General features: G+C 43.8%; 1 protein-coding gene across 3 annotated transcripts in view; it reads right to left on the reverse strand.

The window, feature by feature from the left end:
- Positions 1-281: 281 nt before the first annotated feature.
- The window catches only part of kirrel3b (kirre like nephrin family adhesion molecule 3b), a 144,173-nt gene continuing 123,202 nt past the window's right edge, over positions 282-21,252 (reverse strand). For 2 of the 3 annotated variants that reach the window (XM_084020209.1, XM_084020210.1), the window contains exons 7-16: positions 19,031-19,179; positions 18,807-18,934; positions 18,209-18,335; positions 11,741-11,841; positions 9,314-9,524; positions 7,662-7,769; positions 7,113-7,196; positions 6,677-6,792; positions 5,970-6,056; positions 282-3,628 (exon numbers count right to left, since the gene is read on the reverse strand). In XM_084020209.1, the coding sequence (XP_083876335.1) occupies positions 3,164-3,628; positions 5,970-6,056; positions 6,677-6,792; positions 7,113-7,196; positions 7,662-7,769; positions 9,314-9,524; positions 11,741-11,841; positions 18,209-18,335; positions 18,807-18,934; positions 19,031-19,179 (1,576 nt within the window). In that variant the 3' untranslated portion in view covers positions 282-3,163. The remainder of the gene's footprint in view (positions 3,629-5,969; positions 6,057-6,676; positions 6,793-7,112; positions 7,197-7,661; positions 7,770-9,313; positions 9,525-11,740; positions 11,842-18,208; positions 18,336-18,806; positions 18,935-19,030; positions 19,180-21,252) is intronic. The other variant, XM_084020211.1, reaches the window with a different exon arrangement.

The raw sequence follows: 21,252 nt of genomic DNA on the forward strand, positions 1-21,252 counted from the left end.
TATGCCCTGGCATCTGTACGCCGCACGTAGCCAGGCCAACGGGCGCCGCCAGCACCAGCTGGGAGTGCCGTCCACAGGTGGGTGGGGCGGACTTTGTCCTCACATGGGTTGGAGGGGGGGGGGGGGGGGGGGGGGGGGGCTATCAAATATTTATCTGTTCGCTGTGCAGATTCTGTGGACTGGGGAAAGCGTAGATGTTTGGATCTGTGCAGGAGTTGCATCAGATAAGTCAAACTGGACCCTTTGGGGAGGAAAAGCAAATTTTGTTTTGTCTTTGTCTGTTCAGTTTTGAACAGTAACATTGTTGAGGGTAACGTTTGTATTCCGAAGCTGTGGGTATCAACTGATGCATAACATATGAAAAAAAAGAAAGACGACAACTGCATCCTGTCCAACGCAAACTAGAGCACATATTATAGACCCCTGCTGATATCAAGGTAATTTGATCCTGCTCTAATAAATGCTGAGAGAAGAGAGAAAAAAAATATATAAAAAATATATGCAATATATTGCTGGGCATCTGGGCATCTCTCAGAAGGGCTGAAGGTATAATAACCTCTCACTGCACTTCAAAGCTGTCCCTGCTAAGCTCAGCTTCTCATCCTATAGCCTCCCATGTGCTCGGTGTACAGATTGTGAGTTGTCCCCCGTGAGATCTGGGGGAAGAGAAACTGCTCACACGAAGCCTTTCATGGAATTTATAAGAAACGAGAAAGGTTGTTGGCATTTTTTTTGGAAGGGAAACAAAGAGAAAATGATTGTCTGGCATACAGTTTTTGATCCTACGTGGATTTGCGGAGCTCTAATATAGTGAAATCGGACTGGGGAGGGAAGAAAAGCCAGGAAAAATCATATACAGAGAAAGACAGCATTAGAGATTTATATACAGTCTGCTAAGTGCCAAACTGGATTATCAGCGTTGAAACAGAGCTTTTTGTCTTAAGCTGTACAATGGGCGCCAATCCATTTGTAGTCCAAACCACTGGCACTCAAGTGGAAAAACTCCATTCAAAAGCCCTGAATATCAAACATAAAGTGCTTACAACAACAACAACGTGATTTTGTCGAAAATGCCTTTGCTTGTTCAAGGGTTGTTTCAGGCTCTCTTCATCCAAATTGACAGAAAAAAAAACAGCCTAATAAGATCAGACATTTTGTAACCTTGTATACTTTTTTTTAGTTTAGATATGACAAAACGGGAGTGACACTGGCATTGTGAGCCACTGTTTTCAGGAGCAATCTGCTGCTAGTTTCCAAGAACTCCTCTTAACCCTTCAAGGAACAAGCAAGCTGATTCTATAAAGTAAAATGTTACAGAAACGCTGTGTGCGGTTAAATTGGTCGCCCTGAGTAACGGGCCTGCTTTAACACAGCTTAAGGAGACAACGATGAGTTGTGATCACAACTTTTGTTGGGTTCAAATTGAACGTAGAGGTCCAAATTTTAATTTGGCATAGTGCGGTGTGATAACATAGCATCGCCTGATTGCTTTACAGTATCTGCCCTGCGCACGCATCTTTATTAAGATTCCCAGTGTTCAGTCCTGCAAAAAATACAACAACAACAACAGAAAAAAAAGCCAACACTCCCGAGTCATTGCTTTGTTCTGCCACTCTTGATGACAGGCTGACTTTGAAATCTTTTTACGCAAAGCATGAGCGCGCGTGTGTGTGTGTAGCTGCGAGTTAAATCACTTCTCTCTCTACTCTCAACTAAAACAAACACAGTCAGTGATTTAATAATTAATCCAATTCCATATATGTCACACACGGCAGAACGGAGCAAAAATGAAAGGACGCGTTTGAATAAGATGTCGGCGTGACACCAATCAGCTCCACAAATGAACAGCGGCGAGCGTAGATGAAACACTTTTTCTAAAAATGTTGCCCTGCATGTCCCCTTGATGACCGCCACGATCACGGGTAGGTGTACAAGTCAGGGTGCACTAAGCTCCAGTGTCAACAGTGATATTGACAGTAGCAATGGGATAACCACACAGTAAGTAGCTCAGCTAAAATAGAATGTTTACATTTCTTTCAGCGGAGTACCCTCAAGTATATGGCTTTCCCCGCCGCGCGCTCGGAACGCCACGGAGGATGCAGCTCCCCGTCAACAGAAGAGCGTACGGTGTGTGTGTGTCGCTTAGTCAAAGTTTGTATTGACACAGATCAAACAAACCCTCAAGGCAAAGTAGATATGGACGATAAGAGGCGCTCATGTCTCACTTCGAGTCCTTTCATGGGGGAAACCAGAGTCAGAAATTAGATGCTAGCAAAAGAAATGACAGTCACGTATGTATACTGATATACTTTTTTTTTTTTTTGTGTCACAGTAAAATAATGACTCAGGGATGTGAAATGAGATCTCTGCCCAGCTCTGTGGCCCAGACACTGCTGTGGAGAGAAAAACAAAACAGTTGTTTTAAACGTTCGAAGCGTCTGTGGGCAAACAAAGAGGAGGTTTTCTTCCACCTACAAAAGAGGCGAGTGTCAACGAGCCGAGCTCAGCGCACTGTATCACGATGGAGTCTGGGGTGAGGAAAGAGTTATTGCTTTCACAAAAAACAAAACCAAAAAAAAACACATGCACATTCATTGTTGTGCTTCAATCTACGACAGAGCGGCAGGACACTGGTTTGCACTCATTATCCTGATGTCCGTGCCGAGTGCCTCAATACTTGCAACAACGATCTCCGTTCTTTTTCTGAATGACAAGCTTCAAACGGCAAAAATGGTCTTGCCATGGGAGCCGATGTCACACAAAGCCTTTGTAGTAGCACTGCCCTCTGCAAACAATCCATCCCAGACACCAGAGGATCTAATGTTTAAATTGAAACCTTCCATTGTCTCGGTGTTGGCCAAAAAAAAACAAAAAAAACAACAACTCTCCATGGCACAATTCTGATAATGGGCTAAAAAAAGAGGAGGTGATGGTGAGTTAAGGATGAGGGGAAATATAAGGCTTCTTGATCCACTTTTTAGGGACATTGAGAAGTCTGAGCAAGTCACACGTCGTATTAAAGCAAACCAGCCCCCCGCATCTCCAGGCATCCAGTAACATTGTCACATTGGGGGGGCTCCTGGGAGCTGATTCTGTCACAGTTTTACAATCCCGGCTGCTTGTTACGCCCCCGCCCCGTTCAAACGCTCTCCCTCGCTGGTAGTCAGACGTGGGTCTGCATGCGCTTCTGGAGCGGCCGGGTGAGGTCTGAGTTCTGCGAGGAGGACTGGGAGTAGTGGGAGGAGGAGGAGACGGACGCCTTGCTGTCTTTGTCGAACTGCACGTAGCCGTCCGGCTTGCTGTAGCTGCTGACGCCGCTGTCACACTGCGTGTCGATGAAAGAGCTGGAGTCGCTGAGCGAGCCGCGCTGGAACTCCCGCTCGCACAGCTCGATGGAGCTGCTGCCCATGCCCAGCACGAAGCGCTGGCTGTAGTCATAGAGACGGTTGGGGCCTGCTCCCAGGGTGGAGTAGATGTTGGTGAAGGACATGCCCGTTGGCACACGCTGTTTGCCCAGGGTGCCTGAGGTGGTGGGGTTTCTCACCTCAGTGGACTGGTTCCCACCAGCCATGGTCGGCGTGTGGTGCTCCTTAAAGGTATTGACACTGTAGTAGCCATTTGTAGGGTCCTTTTGAAAATACAGTAAAGAAAGATGATGATTATTATTATGTGTATTTGTATAGGTCTAAGGGAAACCATCCCTTTGTTTATATGCATTATTGTCTCTAAGCTCAACAGGAGCCAAGATCAAACTGGTAGTGTGAATTAATAAGGAAACAAGCCGAGAACCCCCCCCCAAAAAAAAGAAACAGTGGCAAAGCTTAGTGCTAGGATATACTCGGCCTCCAGGCTCACCTTAAAAATCACATTTCTCGTTAATTAAGCCGACCTTGATTATTCATAGTTTGGCATCCGACGTGCCACTGCAAAGTTCACGCACATACCAGCTTTAATTGGCCCTAAACGGATTGTACCGTCCGTGGTTTCATGTTTGCACGAAAAATGGCTTCTGAGACTTCATCTCTGCTGTGTTGTCTGCATAGATGCATGCGTTGTGCTGTTGCTAAGGGTCCGGTGAGGGCATGAAAGTGTGTGTGTGTGTGATTCCATGTCCTCGTGTGTATGCATGTGAATGTCAAGCATAGCGTGCACCGTGGCAAATCCCACAGGAAGAATGCTCATAACGGGGAAATGTGAGAGAGACGGAGAAACTGAGAGGATTCTAGTTATGCTCGTCATTATCAGAAAGCAGACGGGGAGATTGTTCGTGTCTGGCCTTCATCTCTTGTTCACTTTGCTCTCGCCTCATGCATGCTGTCATTAACTAGGATAAAAAAAATAAATAAATAAAAATCCAGCTTCAGAGGGAGCAGGTAAGCAGGCGAACACAACAGAAGCACCTTCGAGGGAGCCGGCCACATTCATTTGGACAAAAGCGCCACGGATAGGTGAGAATCTGTTTGTTCCCGTGCTACTGACAACATCTCCTGTGTCACCTCATATTGGGTCAGAAAGGTGATGTCATCGTGTATTAAATATACACTGCAGTATGCAAATTCGTCGGCAGTCTTGGCGACAACGATGCAGGTCATAGGTGGAATAAACACCCGCTGAGATAATCCGCTGTGCTTGATTTACATGAAAAGCACCGAGGGGGTTCTTCTTAAGGCGTAGTAGCAGCATAATTATTGAGAATTTATCTTGCATAGGAACAGGATGTGGGAACAAATTGCAGGGAGGCTGTTTAAAGGTAGACCATAATGCATTTCAGTTGAAATTGAATTTGCTTGGTTAATGGATAGTGTAAAATGCCACTGTGACTATTTATCATAAGAAGCAGCTTTAGTGGATAAAAAACATGTGTGTGCCTTCACTAAACCAGACGGCATCCATGCATTTCCTTACTGCCATCACTCAATAATTGTATCTTATTAAACACTAGACAAATTGTTAGACTTAGCATATTCACTTTTGAGTTGTGGCCATCAATGCGTTTTTGTTAAGGTCACAGTGACCTTTGATGATCAAAATCTAATCAGTCCGAGTGGATGATTGAGGCAAATTTGAAGAAATTCCCTTTAGGCGTTCCTGAGATATCCCCCTCATCTGCCAAATCGCATGTGGATCATTTATTGGAGGAGTGAGAAGTGGTAAAGTGCTTTCGTGTGCAACGGGGGAACTGAGAGCAAAGCCTCATCCGTGCAGACTGATCCGTTCATTGCCATGCAAATGGCCGGACAGCTATAAATAGCACTAGAGTCAGTTTTATCATATTCATTGCATCCTGCTTTTTCTGAATAAGACCCACACTTGGATGTAGCATTCGGGTCCTTTTTCATATGTACAGATCCAGCCTGTATATGGGCTCCATAGAATTTATAGAGCAGGGCTATCAAAGGATGTATGCAGAGTGGATGTCACTGATGAAATAGTGGATGGAGCGCGTGGGGTCATGAAGTTTCTAAATATAGTATTTTTCTTACCTGACACCATGTTACACATTCTTTATTCATTTTTTAATGTGCCAGGAAAATATGTTGAAAAAGACAGGTTTTAATATATTATAAATGTATTTATTTTTTTTAATTAAGAGAATAGTACAGTACATTACTAAAGGGGCTAGAAATGTTAAAATCAAAATCATTGTACCTAATGACTGCCTGCAGCTTCTCCAAGTCTTATAAGTCCTTCAACACATTCCAGCCTCATCTATATCATGTAAGTAACACTTTAAATAACTTTAATAACAGCTAAAGGGCCAACCAGTCTCTAATTTCTTTAACCACCTTTGATGAGAGTCTAATTAATACTAATCAGACCTGTAACCGGAGTCGTTTTGCCTCTGGATTTATCCTTGGAAAATCACGTGTAGCGAATAAGGCATTTCTGCTATTTTAGTCCCAGAATTGATAAAGACCCCCCTCCGACCCAAAGACGCCCTCCCTTTCAGTCCTGCTCACGAGTCGTACCTTAATGTGCTGATACTCCTTCTCTTCCTCTTGTAATACCTCCAGCTGCTTCAGTACGGACTCCTGCTGGAACTCGCCCCGTTCAACCTGCAGAGAAATCAAGAAATATATATGCAAAGAGTCTGTGTAGTCACCATGAGCTCTTCCACCCAGAGTGAAAAGACATTTTGAGACAGCGTGATTTCACTTTCATCATTTGTTCTTGTTCTTTTTTCTTTCTTTTTTTAATATCAGTCGACGTGTTTCACCTTCATTCAGGGCTGACAGGGAGCATTAATAATGCATCTCTGAATATCTTTTATTTATCTTAACAAAATGCAGATTTGTAAGGTAGCTAAGCTCACCCCCCCCCCACCACTTACATCATGTACCGACTCTGTTAAGTATTTGTGAAAGAAAATGCAAAATCTCACACTGCAAATAGCCCTGCCCTGGGGCAGCCGCATGATAACCAACACACTGGTACACTTCCAAGAAGTACACCCACTGTAGGATTACCCAGCATGCATCAGCATCAAAACAGTTACAATGCATTTGGGGGCCGCTCTGCTCACAGGATTTGGACATCGATAAAGCCCCCATGTCTTGACTCCAGGGCATATAGAATCCACATGCATCTGTTCTAATAAACATGATTTACCAAATTATCATATATATATGCATATATTATTAACAAGAAGTGGAAAGTAGTACGTTGTGACACTCACACTCACCATCAGTTGTTTCATGGAGGTGTGTTCTTCGTTCTCCCGTGCTGCGTTGTGGTCTTTGTGAACAATCTCCACCCGGATGTCATTTTTCGCCGACACCACTCCTTTCAGATCTGGCAATAAACGGATGACATGTATATCTCAATGTGCCGGATAAACACCATTATGGATTTGTTGACACTATCATTTCCCCTCAGTGCAGTTTAGCAAATGTCCCTGGGTTTGGTTTGCGAGAGCTTCCCCCCCCGATAACACCCCACCCCCCCAACAAAACAAAAACAAAAAAACAACCCACAGCATTATTAATCATTTGTTTCCCGCCGACGAAAGATTATCTTTTTCTGCACACAAATGCAATCTCGCACAGCCTTCCACGGCGGCTAATTCAGTTTGGGACAATGCTGGTGATAACTGTCATATAACAAGGTCTTACTTTCTGTCTTAATTTTGCTTGCAAGTTCTCTCTGGTGAGCACAGATGGAGACGGGCAGTGAGGGCATAACCAGGTGCGCTTCCTCTGTAGTATACAGACAATAAACATGCTGAAGGGACCAGTAGCACAAATTGGTTCTTGGATAGAGACAGTGGCTGACTGTCTCTAACCTGAGTCACTTGGTACATGGGTGGGTGGCAGTGAACATAGCGCAGGATGTAAATAGCCTCAAAAGTGAATGCAGCCAGACTGAGATTGCATGAAATGAGCCCTTATAAAAGAAGAAAAACCCTGCTATCTCTACTCCACAAAAAGATGTCCATCTCAACAAGTGATTTCATCTCGTATTCAGGGTGACACTATGTTCCTGATATTTATCTTTTGTCAGAAATGCCTCCAAGCAGCTGGCAACCAAATTCTTGCGATGTCTTGATTTGAATAGATGGACATTTTTTTTTGTTCATCCCCCCCTCTTACTGTGCTTGCAAGGCAATACAGTACTTTGGCATGCATGCATCAGAGGATGTAACAGGGGAAGAGGAGACATACTTCTCTGGGAGCGGGTGCAACAGAACGCTCCGATAGTGCCCATGAGAACAATGAGGGCCACGAAAGCTCCCACAGCAATGCCGATAATCACCGCCACTGGGAGAGATTCTGCAGAGAGAGACAAAAGAGAAACGTCCTTCTCACGATCAGATACGACCAAACATCTCAAATGTACATTGAATTCAATATAAAGTATGTAAAGTACAGAAGAGGCACAGCAGGTCTCCTCATTTCTGCCCCCCCCCTCCCCTTTTTATGTCTCTGCAACAAACAGGAACTAAGGAAAGATATGCTACATTGCATTCCTCTAAGTGACTTTGACATTATCCCTGAGGCACAATACTATATGAAATAAAAAAAAAATACAGAGGACCAGTGGCACACACACACACACACACACACACACACACACACACACACACACACACACACACACACACACACACACACACACACACACACACACACACACACACACACAGACAAAAGTTATTTCCTGCAATTCAGATGAAAACTAATTACTAAACCTCCTGTTATCAGTGTCGGTAAACATTTTCCTATTATTGTCTCATTATCCCACTGTCTAATAACTTTTAATTTACACTCATTTAGGCTAATAGAAGCCTTTCACCGGGGGCTTTTATTTTCACCGAGTGGAGTACGAGACTGCGTGCATTAGTTTAAGCGTAATCATGTTTGCGCGTCTCTGGGAGGATGTTATAGTGCATTTGTGACCAGGAAGAGATTAAAGGCGCATCTATGTGCTGCTCCGACATTAAAGGTTCTCATTAAAGCACACTTTAATGGCCCGAGTTACCAGCCCACGTTTATGACCTTCTCACATTTTAAACAAATGCAAAACAACCCACTGCCTTCCCAACACCATTAAAGCCCGTTTAATGTCTTCATTGATCACTGTCACTTTCACATAAGCTGCTTATAATTCATCATTTGGTGATAAGTGCATAGAAAACACAGCCTCCCCTATGGTGGGGGGCAAAAGGTCAACAGAAGCAATTGAAAGAGAGAATGTGTTAAATGTTTCTTTTACATAAAGCAGGAGGCACTGTGTGTTTCATATTCAGCATGCAGTGTTTGGTAAGGGTCACCAGTTCAAATTGCCAGGGAGTTGCATTCATTGTTAACCCTGGAAACTCATCTGTCAAGGTTTAATTGTCATGTCATCATCTCATTTACTGTACATCAAACGTTTCAGAATGTAGGTCATGAAACTGGAACTTTGTATCATCAACTTGTAGTTCATAGTTGGTGAAATGCTTATTTCAAAGTTTTATTCTGATAGAATTTGGGGGAGGGGGGGGGGCATTTTAAATCTCAAATGGTGTTGGTATATACATAGCTGCTGTATAAAAGTACACATATTAAACACGACAAACATCCATTGAACATGTGTCATTGTGCATCCAAATGATTCCGAACTGTTCCGAAATCCCGCCTCATGCATACTTGTACATATCGACAAAAGCACAAACACAAAGAAGACCCAACAAATAGAGCCACAAGGTCACAGAGCAGGCACGACCGAACTGTGATGCAAACAAAACACGAAAGCTTTGTCACCATCCACCACTGTCTGGAAAAAAAACCACAGCCACGTGATTCAAAGAAGAGGAAGGTGGAACCTGTCGAACCTTGGCTCCCACCTTGTTCCTTCAGGCGTATGATCTCCGTGTCCGAGCCAAAGCTGTTCCACGCCGTGCAGTTGTAGATGGTCTGGAAGTCGGCCGGGACGATGTTGCTCATGGTCAGCGTGGAGATGACACCTTCCTCCGTGGTGACCGTCTCCACGGTGTAGCGGCCGGACGTCCCGGACTCCAACACCGTTTCCTTCCATGACCAGGCCTGAAGAAAGGCAGAGCAAGGGGAATCTTTTTAATTTGTCCAGTTTATGACCTAACAAATGATGTGCTATTAGGCAGTTTCTTTGCATGATAGCGTACTCAACTAAGATGGGAAACATTGGGAACCTTGTGTGTGAAGTGCTGAGTCTCAGAATGTCAGCATTTTTATTGCGAGCGTGTTGGCATTCAGATATTAGCATTGAGCTCAACTGATCACAGAACATTATTAATTAGGTAAGACATGATGTTTACGCACGCTGTCTTTCCATTTAATTATCAAGCAATTTCAAGCGCACTTTTGTAATTTTGCCCCAAAAAAACCAAACAAACAAATATGCAAATTCTGCACCTTTCTATCAATTGGTTTGGAGCAAATAAACTAGACTACAGTCATTGAACATTTCTATGAAAGAAAGATGAAGAGGTCTTCAGTTTGTTTGGATTTTTAATTGTCCTTAGTTTGACCTACTATTGGCCATGTTTCATGCTGAGACAAGCATATTATGGGAATATTTAGGAAGACGCAGAGTCATGTGAGTTAATTATTTGTCATGTAATAATTCATACTAATTTAGAGCATCAAATCTTTTTCAACAAATGTAAAAGCCTTTTCTTTTTTGTGCATAAACATGTGTGGATGGAAACATGGCTGAAGAAACCTCCTTTTGTAAAAGAAGAAGAATGCAAACCTGTTCGACTCTGACTCTTATAACGACTATCACAAGCAACAAAACCAACACACACATGTGCTTCATACAACTACCCAGTGTTCATGAGTTATTTCTACCTTCCACTGGGCTCTAGCATTCTGTAGAAGATGTTTAATGGGATGGCTTTAACCGGCGATCATTATGTGGATTTCATCTATATACTCTTGGATGATCCCTGCTCTGTGCCGGGCAGCTTTACGTCGCTTACAGTGCTCATCTCCATGGAAACACACAATCACAGTGAGTTGGAGCTCTACAATAACAAAGGGATGGCAGTGTTTTCCTCTGGAAGAAGGTGGTATGACTTACTGGTCAATGTGGGGTCATTAGCTCATTGTCTTTGGTGAGTAGTGCAGTGTTTCAGAGGGACATTAATCAGTGGGAAGTAGAGCTTTTATGTTCTATTGTCGATGCTAAAAACACTGTTATGGTTTGGGTTGAGGGAAATATAGGAAAACATAATTGCATATGCTAGATTTATTTATGCAGAGGTATGGTAATGAAACACATGCCACTAAGTTACTGCTTTTTGTCAGACTGCATGGGCTATGTATCATTTTTACTGATTTATATTTGACACAGCGAGGCTATTTATTACATGGAATAAAGAGCCAGGAAGAGGAGATGATGGTGAGGATGTGAACAACACGTTCAAGTCCAAGCTTGCACTAATGAGCAGGGGATTAAATAGAGTTAAATAATATACATGTAACATGCAGTGTTAATGTGTTACAAGTGTTGCCTTGAGCTAAAATGCCGTTTATTTGAAACGGGAGCAGCTTTCGTTGCCTGTTTCATGTAGAATTGTGTGGCGTTCTTCCTGATCAGGGTCTGACAATACAGGATAGTTATTTATTTGTCATTACTGTGTGCATAAAGCAAATAAAAATTGGAAATGTGGACTGTAACTAAAATAAATAGTTTAGAAATTGAGTATAAACAGTTAAGACCCAACAACCCAGCCTCTGCAGGCGCCGCTCTGTAATAAACCCGACATTAATTATGTCGCTAGTTAATGCTGGATACTCAATATAATAAACGCACACATTAGATGACAAAGTATGGCAATTAACCACATGCATATGCAAACATGCACACACACACACACACATACACACACACAAATTAATAATAGACACAACGTGAGGTCAGATTGTAGGCTGTTTATATAAGGTCCATAAATCTTAATGGGATCAGTGCTAACAGAGCAGAAGTGTGCACCAAACAGTATTATCATGCCCCACCTTTTCATGGGAACACAAATGATGGCGCTGAAAATTCTGTTTTACGTGCTGACAGTGTGTAGTTGATGGATTAATCGAGCGGTCAGACGTTGCATCAAAGTTTCGGTCAGGAATTGTATTTCCAATACAGAGAGAGAGTGGTCGTTACTCCGTCTAATGTGCATTGCTTAGGTACTGTAGATCCATAAAATATCAATTCAGGATCATAGTTGCAAGATGAGAAAAGGATGAATAAAAAAAATAAAAAAATCTGGTGTACTTACAATGCGGTCTGGAGGAGGCGTACTTCGAATGAAACATTTGATCTGTCCTTTCTCTCCATGTAAAGCTTGCTGAGTCTGTGTACTGGAGATAGTCGGCGGCCCTGAAAAGAAGAATCGTAAAAAGAAAAGGTTGCAGGATGTATTACAGAAATTGAAAAACATAAACAATAAATTTTTCAGTTTCAGGTCATATGACAATTCTTTTCAATCGCGTTTATGTGGTACATTATATCCTAATCGCTCTCTCGCTCCAAGCAGTAACACCTGAAGTGTCCAGTAATTTGGGAGGGGCAGACTGTATTGCAGCGCCATCTGAACTTGCCTCATCCCTCGGTACGGTCCACCCAAGGACACACAGGGTCTGAATGAAGGGCACGAGTGGGGGCCCAGACCTCATTCTGGATCAAGAAATTGTTGATATATAACTGGCTTTGATTTCTCCCGTGGAGATAAACGTCACTGGAGAGTGCTACGGCGGTTCTTTCGAGCGTAATCAGCACTACACAGATGGATAGAGAGAGAAAAAAGTCATTGTGGGCAGATAACACACTTATCGCGGTGTGTCGCCTCATTCAATTTGGTTTGGAGCAGATTTAACCCCCAACAGGTTTGCAAAAACCTAAACGCAAGTACACAATTATTTAAAAAATGGTATTTTAATGCAACTGTAAATACACCTCTTACATAATTAAGTTTGATTAAATGCAACGGGGTCAGTTGAGCCGCGGCTGGGCTGCAGGAACGGACTTGGAGCCAGCATGTGTTAAACCTTGGTCAGGCTACAAGATCTCGCCTGACAAGGGCAGCTCGGCCTAAACGACTGGTTTGCTTGCCATCTGGTCTGGGGGCTGTTCGCGCCAGGTGACAGCACTAATATGACGACAAGATGTCACACATGACCCAATTCTGTCTTTCAAGTGTAGTTTCCCTTTCGTCCTGAGGAGATCAATGCGAGGACTAGTCCGGGAAAGCCAAGTGCAGAGGATACACATTACATTTACAACTGTTTTATATTAGATATGATTACAGATTGGGATTTGAATGTGATCCAAATCCGAATGTGATAGTCATGTACAGTAAATACATAACAGAGTGGTAAAAAGAAATCTGATTTAAACTATAAAAACATACTGTATATGCAGGATATTTGTTTAACTTAGGTTTCTGCTGATTGATTCATCTGATTTACAATGTTTTGTTTGTATATAACTAATGTTTTGATAATTTTTTTAAAATCGGCTCTTGATTGGCTGTTTCAAATTTTGATCTTTTAACAAGCCACCTTAAACAAAATCCTTTTTTTTTTTTGCACAACATTTACATTATTTTCCCATCTGAGAACTCACTGAAAGTAAAACGTATCAATACTGTTTTTAAAAATAGTCTGTCTGCTTTGAAGAGAGCAACGGTAATTTCCCTGTCTGACGGCAAGATAAAGCAGTGAAAATATTCTGAATATAGTGTACACTTAAACATATATTGATTGCTTCCGATTTCCCGTGCTGGTTCTCCACACGGGGAATGTGCCGTCTGCCATCCACTGTACACCGAAGTACCTCATACGACTCCGACTCAAACCAGCCTAACTATCCCTTTAAGTGTAATAGTTAAGGTTAAAAATGTGGGTTTGAGGGGGTGGCGAGCGACGCAGCCTCTTGATTAGCGAGCCAACTTTCCTCAAACTCCCGCTCTCTGCCATCTCTCTGACGATACATAATTGCAGTTTATTACCTGTCTCTTATTAAAATGAATTAGCATTTTAATGAGACTTTGCCAGATGGCGTCTTGGTATGCTACTGGAGGACGCTGCTACTGCTGCAGAATCAGTGCTGCAGACACATTAAAGAAAACTGTGTTGCAGGCTTTTCACCTTCTCTTACATGTACACACAGTATTTGTACACACATGCACGCGCTGCAGTTCATACAAGGACATTTTCACGTGCACGTATTTACTCGTGATTGGGAGACGGAACGCGATGCGTGTGGTTTGTATGAGCCAAAGCTGTCACAACACAGCAAGATCAATGGCTTGCAGGCTGCTAAAGGCCGGTGTTAGTGGCTGGGGAGGATCTATTCTATGGATCAGAGCTGCAAATGAGGAATATAATTAGATAGCTTTATCTCAGCGGCCCAGCCTGGGTGGAAAGCACATGCGCGATGTGTGTTATGTGCGAGCGTATATTTGTGCTACTCACACGAGAGCACAAACACGTCTGTAGCAGGGGAGTGGGCGGCACGACAGCATCGATGTAAGCAAGGGGAAGTAATCAAGAATGTTGGGCACAGTGTCTCGCTGGTTTCAGCCGAGGAGGCGTCAGCTCTGGAGTGGACGTCGAGAATCTGAATAAAACAATATGTGCGTGGGTGTCAAAAGGCCAGGGCTTGCATTCCCTTTTCCGAAAACCGAGGCATCCGCTTTGAACAGAAGCTTGACATTTCCTCGCTACCTCATGGCGCTCTTTTGATTTATCTGTTTTCTTTTGTGATGAAAGAGAACATGCAACAGCTACGGGGAGACGGAAACAGCAGAAGAATGTCTGGTGCGGTCACATTTTCTCCTCTGGGAGGAATCCACGGCGAGGAGATCCTCTCTATATGTTGAAGTCTTCAGTTTAAGTAGTTCAAGGCGGTTTTGAATATTAAACTCTGTGGCTTGTTATCTACAGTATGTGTATATATATATATATATATATATATATATATACATACACTATAAGATTGGGGGATAATCATTACTGCTTATATTATGGCAATCTCTCCACTGTTTTAATTCAGCTTTGTACATAAACAGCAAGCAAGTCAGAGTGGATGCGGAGCTGCAATCACAAATAATTCAGTCTATTCATCCACTAATTGGTCAGCCGAGGCAGCCATCGTGTTTTAACAGAAAAACACACTTTTCCTAACCCAGAATGCTCTGACAGTCGTACCACGTTTCCTCGCCTTGGCTCAATAAATCTTTACAACAGGGACCAGGCTGCGTTTTCTCCCCATCACCCTTCCCTGCGTGCAGCGCGAGCCATACTGTCACTGCTTCACACTGTGAAATACATTCACAGTAATAACTCAGTATACAGACGACGCGGGCCGGAAACTCTGATCGTTTTATTCTCGAGACGCAATTACTGCTTGATCAAATTCAAAACTTTTTGAAGGGCGCTGAATATTTTAAAACCATGTATTTGCAAACTGAGCCTATGTAGTATGGTCACATTAAAAAGAAAACATCTGCCCCCCAAAAAACAATGCAATTATATTTGTGATGATTCATAACTATTTGACCGGATGAAGATCTAAGATGAAACCCATTGATTTTTACTTGTGGGAACTGACCTCTAATGTGCGAGCTGTTTATTTCTAGACATCCATTCCACCTCGGTGGATGTACCAAAGAGGATTTCTCGACCATTATGCCCTCTGTGGGCAGACAGAGGACACCTCCGAGCTGCTGACCTCAAAGCTGTTGTGCTCCAAAAACCGTATAAGGCTGTGTGAACATGACTAAACTTTAGTATGAACCATCCTGTTAGAGAAACCCCCACGTCTAGCTTTATAAACATAGCGGGGGGAATACATTAAAGATAAATCTGTATCTGAGCCGAGTAGAGACAGGTACATCTCGCAGGTACATGCAAATGGGAAAAGTGAGTTCAAAGTCTTCCAGGAAGTCTCCGCAGATCATCTCTCTTACTATGTCGAAATCATCCGGTCAGATAAAATATGCAGCGTTTGAAATGCCGTTTTCTCCTCCATTCATTTGCACTTTTCTTTCTGATACAGTGTTATTGCAAGTTTTTAAAAGAAATCTGGATGCTAATTACGCGGGCACTGGAAAGAGAAACAGCAGAAAAGAGAAGATCTATAGCAACCCGGTGCTCTGTGGGATATTGAGGGACTCTCTGGCGCTTCCTCTCCCACCCTGGCACAGAACTGTGGAAAATGTAATGGGTTTTCTCTCCCTTGGCTGCCCAAGTACTGTCTATGTTTCATTATACATACTGCTTTGCCTCACACACACACACATGAGAGATCTATTCACGCTTGTGGATATATTAATTAATATGTATTGCATAAATATATGGACCTAAAGTCTACACAAGCTAAATCCTGTCAACCGTGTCAGATAACTTCCCTCATTTCCAACTTCTGCAGGACTGTGGTGGAAAGCCATGCATATATATTGTACGCTATTTAAATTATCACACGCATGGGCTCGCGCGGCCCTCTTTCAAGACACGATGTCGCCACTTGACGAACGCATACGAAACGCTGAGGAGCTTTTCCCCATTCGGAAAAAAAAAAAAACCACGTTTGACTGGAGTAAGCAATATGTATCCATTAGTGACTTAAACACAAACTGCCTCCCCTGCTAGCTGTTTGATTATAATTAAATGACATTCTTCCCCAGGGAAAGCAGGAATGTTCACGTCGACGTGGCGTGTGCCACAGTGGGAGCCAGTGACACACAACAGAGACAGAGGGAATGACAAATTGTAAACACATGTTATTTAAATGACGCCATTAACGAATCGGGGGGGGGGGGGGGGGATAGCTGCAGAGAAAACAAACAGCAAAGAAACATTTAAATGTGCAGACGCCGGCATGTCTTGAATGCTCTTTGTATGTAAAGCGTTGCCCAATATTTACTGTATCATGGTCGTTCCCCTCAAAAGCTCGCTCATCCGCTATGCTAGTTATCCACCGGAAGCAACCGAGTCCTGCTGACTATCAGCGATGCCTGATAGGCTGATGAGGTAACACTCGTCTGCAGTTGAGACGGTGGCACAGGACAATCAGTGAACCTCAGGAGAGACCCCCCCCCCCAGCCAACAAGCCATCCCTTCAACCGCAGTGTTTGCACTTTCACAAATTTTACAATCAGATTCGCCTCAAGGACCGGGTAAGAAATGACTCAATATTCCTCATGTGGTTTAGGGGGGGGGGGGATGACTTTCAATTATTCAAAAGGGTAAAAAGGAAGGAGGCTCTTGAATGTCAAATACCAATTCACACAGGGAGGTGCGAGATGCAAAAGAAAAAGAGGAAGAGGAATACAAGCAAATAATAAAAATAAAAAGAAGAAGAAAATGTTTAGAAGACATCCAGGACTTGGTTGAATGAAGTCTGCAGAGACTAAACATGCCATTTCAGCCTTTGTTGTATTTTTTTCCCAGTGTGCCCAGAGTTGTTTTTTTGTTATAACCTTTATTAAAACAATCCGTCTTCTTTCTCTCATGGCGTCGTTTTTTGAAAAACAACACATGCTCCTTAGGTACATGAGCAGAAAAGAGATACATCAAATAAACACACGCTACACTGGATGATGTGAATTCTGTTTACATATTAAGGCTTCTGAAAGGATGACATCCGCAGAATAGGAGACAATAGAATTAGTCAGGATTTTTCCTCACGACTCTTCTGGATATCAACTGAATTCCTGGCTTGAGATGGGGGGTGGGGGGTGGGGGGGTTTCGTACGCTGCGGTTCGTAGAAAGTCATGGTTCTGATCTTGTGCTGGAGGGAATACTGGTATCCCATTCTCTCTGATATGCAAAGCTAACGTCTCGGTTTTTTGAAAAGAAAATCTTGACACACACTGTTTGCTACTTGATGTATCTTCATCCCCCAAATCAGCACCAGTGTTGCTTACAGGCAAACTCTTTTGTTGGCTTTCAAAAATGCACAACGATACTCCATCCGCATTAACTCAACATCATCTCGCCAGCTTCTTAAAACCCTCTCTGCTTTATTTTTTTTTCTCTCCCTTCTTTCTATTTGGCCCGGGTTCCTTTCGGATGGACACGGAAGAAAATAAGAGACATGTAAATCCCACGACTGAGAACCTCTGCCACACCGAAGCCCGCTCCCTGAATATCAAGCACTGATAATGAAGTAATTTGTTTGAGAGTTGCCAGGTCTCCCACCAAGGCTGGTATTCATTAGTCAGGCGGCGCCGCAGAAAAGGCAGCTTCCCTGTGACTCATGCGGAATATAATTAGCATTAAATACATTCACCTGTTCGTGGAATGTGCAACCATATCTTGAAAAGACTAATTCCATATTTATTTCCTTTTCTACTTAAAGGCGTCATGGTGATGACAGCTGATGAAATGCCTCTGTTTTGTCAAGAAAAACTATTTGCATGGGACCGCTATGCAACACAACCTTGTGCTGCGTGCGATGCCTTGGGTTTTTACCATTTCTGCCCGTCTCCAAAGAAACTAGTTAACAAAAAAAATACGGGGCGAGAAATACGGCCGCATATTCTGTTGGAAGTTTAAAGGTAGAAGCCTTTTTTGTAAACCACAGAGGAAGCAGAAGACTGACTCCTGTGACAAATTGCTTTCTTTTCGCCGCCGTTGACCCCGGACCTCCAGATTCACGCTTGCCTGTGTGTGCGTTTGACAATTTTGCGGGTGCGCATCTGAGCCTGTCTGCGTGAAAGACATCAATAATACAGCTTACCATTGACAGTGAGAGAAACCTCCTTCTCGCCTGCTCCGACGCGCGGGACCACGGCGCGGCAAACGTATTTCCCAGCGTCCTCCTGTCTCACAGATTTCAGTGTCAGGAGGTTCTCGTTGCTTAGAACCTGCGGGGGGAAAAAAAACAAACAAAAAAAGATGATCAAATGCTGCGACAGCGAAGGCTATAGAGGTAGGAGTGTCATGGGAAAGAAAGAAAGGCACCATTTAATACCTTAAAGGGCACCTCTCCTCAATTATTAAAATCCAATTTAGGATCTGAGCTCAGTGGAGTAAAGGGGCTGGCTTTGGCCTTTAATGTTGACAAAAGGAAAGCTGGAATGAGCCGGATTTTCTGTAGATCAAATCTACGGATCTTATGTGAGGACAGGTCACCGAGCGGCTATAGGTGTGTAATAGCCTCAAGCTTTAATGGACATTCCAAAGCACATGGCCATGACATGAAACAGCTACCTAAAGTACTTCTTATAAACCATGGGGCTGCAATCATATAAGTCTTTAACAGCTTGAAAAGCAGCTCTGAATCTAATGTGTACCGCAGCATGTAAAACATACTCGGCTGGAATCATTATACTCACCACTCCAGATCCTCTCTTCATCCACACGATGGTAAGAGAGGGATTTCCAGTCCAGGCACAGTTGAACACGGCGTCGGATCCGAGGTCCACCTGCAAGGACTGTGGCTCGGCAGCCATGCGGGGACCAACTGCATGAATAAACATCATTGGCTGAGTATAATGAAGCCGTGAGGAAGCTCTTCCAGATCAGTGTCAAAGCATGCAAGACGGTAAAACCAACTCACAGTAGACGTCCACATTGCGGCTGATGTTGGTGCTGCCAAGTGGGTTAGTAACCTCACAGGAAACGGGTTCTGTGAAGAAGGAGTGGTCCACAATAACCTCATACGTGTCTCCGGAGACCTCCTTGATCATGCTCCCTCCTTTGGCCCACCTGGTGAGAGGATTAGATGGAGGAGAAAGGAGAGAGGAAGAAATTGGGGGGTGGAGGGGGGTTGAAGGAAAAGGGGAAAAGGCATTAAGACAGGTTTTCACACCTCCTTATGTCAATGGCAATGGTTTGTGTGAATAAATCATCATTCTGGGGAAGGCTTTCTGTGCTGGCTTCAGCATATTTTTCGTGGCAGCCCTCCATGCTGTGACAAGCTCCCTGATGACTCGGAGCAGACAGCACGTTCCTCATTACGCCAGACAGCGAGAGCAGCGCAAGAGTGCCAGCGAAGAAAAACAAATCACAGAATGACAAATGGGTAGCGCCCCCCCACCTATGAAGACTTTGGTTGACACGCACTGTATTACACACAAAAGCTGATGTAAATAAATTGACACGGGGTTGCATAAAGAACATCTGTGAGTGTTTGTGAGTGATGGCTTCTTTGACGAAGACATCCCCCCCTCCCCACCCGCACGTTTAGGTGAGACATTTATGATGTCACGGGCAGTCTCGGAGCGGCGTGGACGGCTCTCCGCTGCTGCTGCAAGACAAGGCCCATTTATAAAAGTGAGGCGACGGCATCCGCGGATGTCTTTGGGAAAATTTAGACAGTGCAGCGGGACACGCGATGCATCACGCGTCTAAACGCCGCAGTCCTCCACAATGTGGCTGCATGCTGATGCGGCGGATGAAAACAATGACAACGGGACCCGTCGCCTGTCTGCGTTTTACATTGCTGCCATCACTGGGAGCCGTTTTCACGGGACAGGGGACTCATTTGTTTTCCATGACTAAGCTGGCCCCATGCTTGACTGAAATGCTATCATTTAAATGAGAACAGATTACCTCATTCAATCAGTAAGTGAAGTGAAGCAGAATCCTAATTGGGCTTCATGGGATTGTTTTTGCGCTTTTTTCCCCCCCCTCCGCCGCAGCAGATCTTCTGAGAGTTGCGTTTCTCGTGTAACTACAGCTGAGCGCTCCGTAACACCTGTGTTTCCACAAACGCTGGAAATAGGGCAGACGGGGCATTTTTGGCCTGTCTGCCCTTTGTTTATGACTGGTAGAAGCACTCTACCAGTGTCTCTGGGTCTTTGTGTGTCAGCGACAACGAACAGATGCATGTCCTTGATACACACTTTAGAGCTTCAAAGTCTCATTATAGTATATCACATCCCCAACACGCTATTAGCACAGGAAATCCTGTGTATGCCGCGCGCTGAAAGATTAAAAGAACGTGAAATGCGTCACGTTAATGATGATGACTGTTGCAGCGCCTCTCTGGAAATGAAAATCATTGTGAAGGTTTCCGTCTATGTCACCATGATGGTATTAATAACACCGGTGACAGTTGCGGTAATCACGCTGAAGACAATGGCGGCGACGATTGGGATGATGACAGAAATGATGGCGACGGTGAGGAAGAGAGATGAGAGCGATTATGTTCATGATGAAGATGAAGATGATCGTGATACAAATGGGACGTGGTGATGTGTTTCAAAGATCAGCCTCGCTGTTGGAATCACCAAACAGTCTCAAGGCCCAACTCAGTGGCACGTCTGGAGCTTTCGGTCATACAACATGAACTTCACCAGCAGATGGAGTTACACTTTTTGTTCACGTTGGCTTAAAGGTGAGTTTAGTCTTGCTCTTGGAAACAGCAGCTTGACAAATCACCTCGAGGTCCCTTTAGTAGATGTTCTGGAGCTTTCAATCACATCACAGAAAAAAGAAGTGCTAAAAAATAAAAGATAAAGTTCCATGACAACTGGACAAACTCCACCTGGAGATGAAGATCACGTGTTACGATCGAAAGCTCCAGAACAGACCTTAAGGAGAGCATTGGTTGCGATATTAGCATCATTATGATGGTAACAACACAGATCAGTGCGACACCGTTTCTACCAGCTCACACTGTCGGAGCTGTAACAGGGCGGCGACAGATGTTTGGGCAGCCGGCTGCTCCCGAGTGGAGGTTGCGGCTGCCAGTTTCGGGAGCCCTCGACGGTGTTAGAGGGAGCAGAGACAGAATGTCGCCGTCCACAGGGAGCACGGGAGCTCTGTTGGTGTGCT

The sequence above is a fragment of the Eutrigla gurnardus genome, assembly GCF_963514095.1.
Source record: "Eutrigla gurnardus genome assembly, chromosome: 10".
Taxonomy (NCBI): Eukaryota; Metazoa; Chordata; class Actinopteri; order Perciformes; family Triglidae; genus Eutrigla; species Eutrigla gurnardus.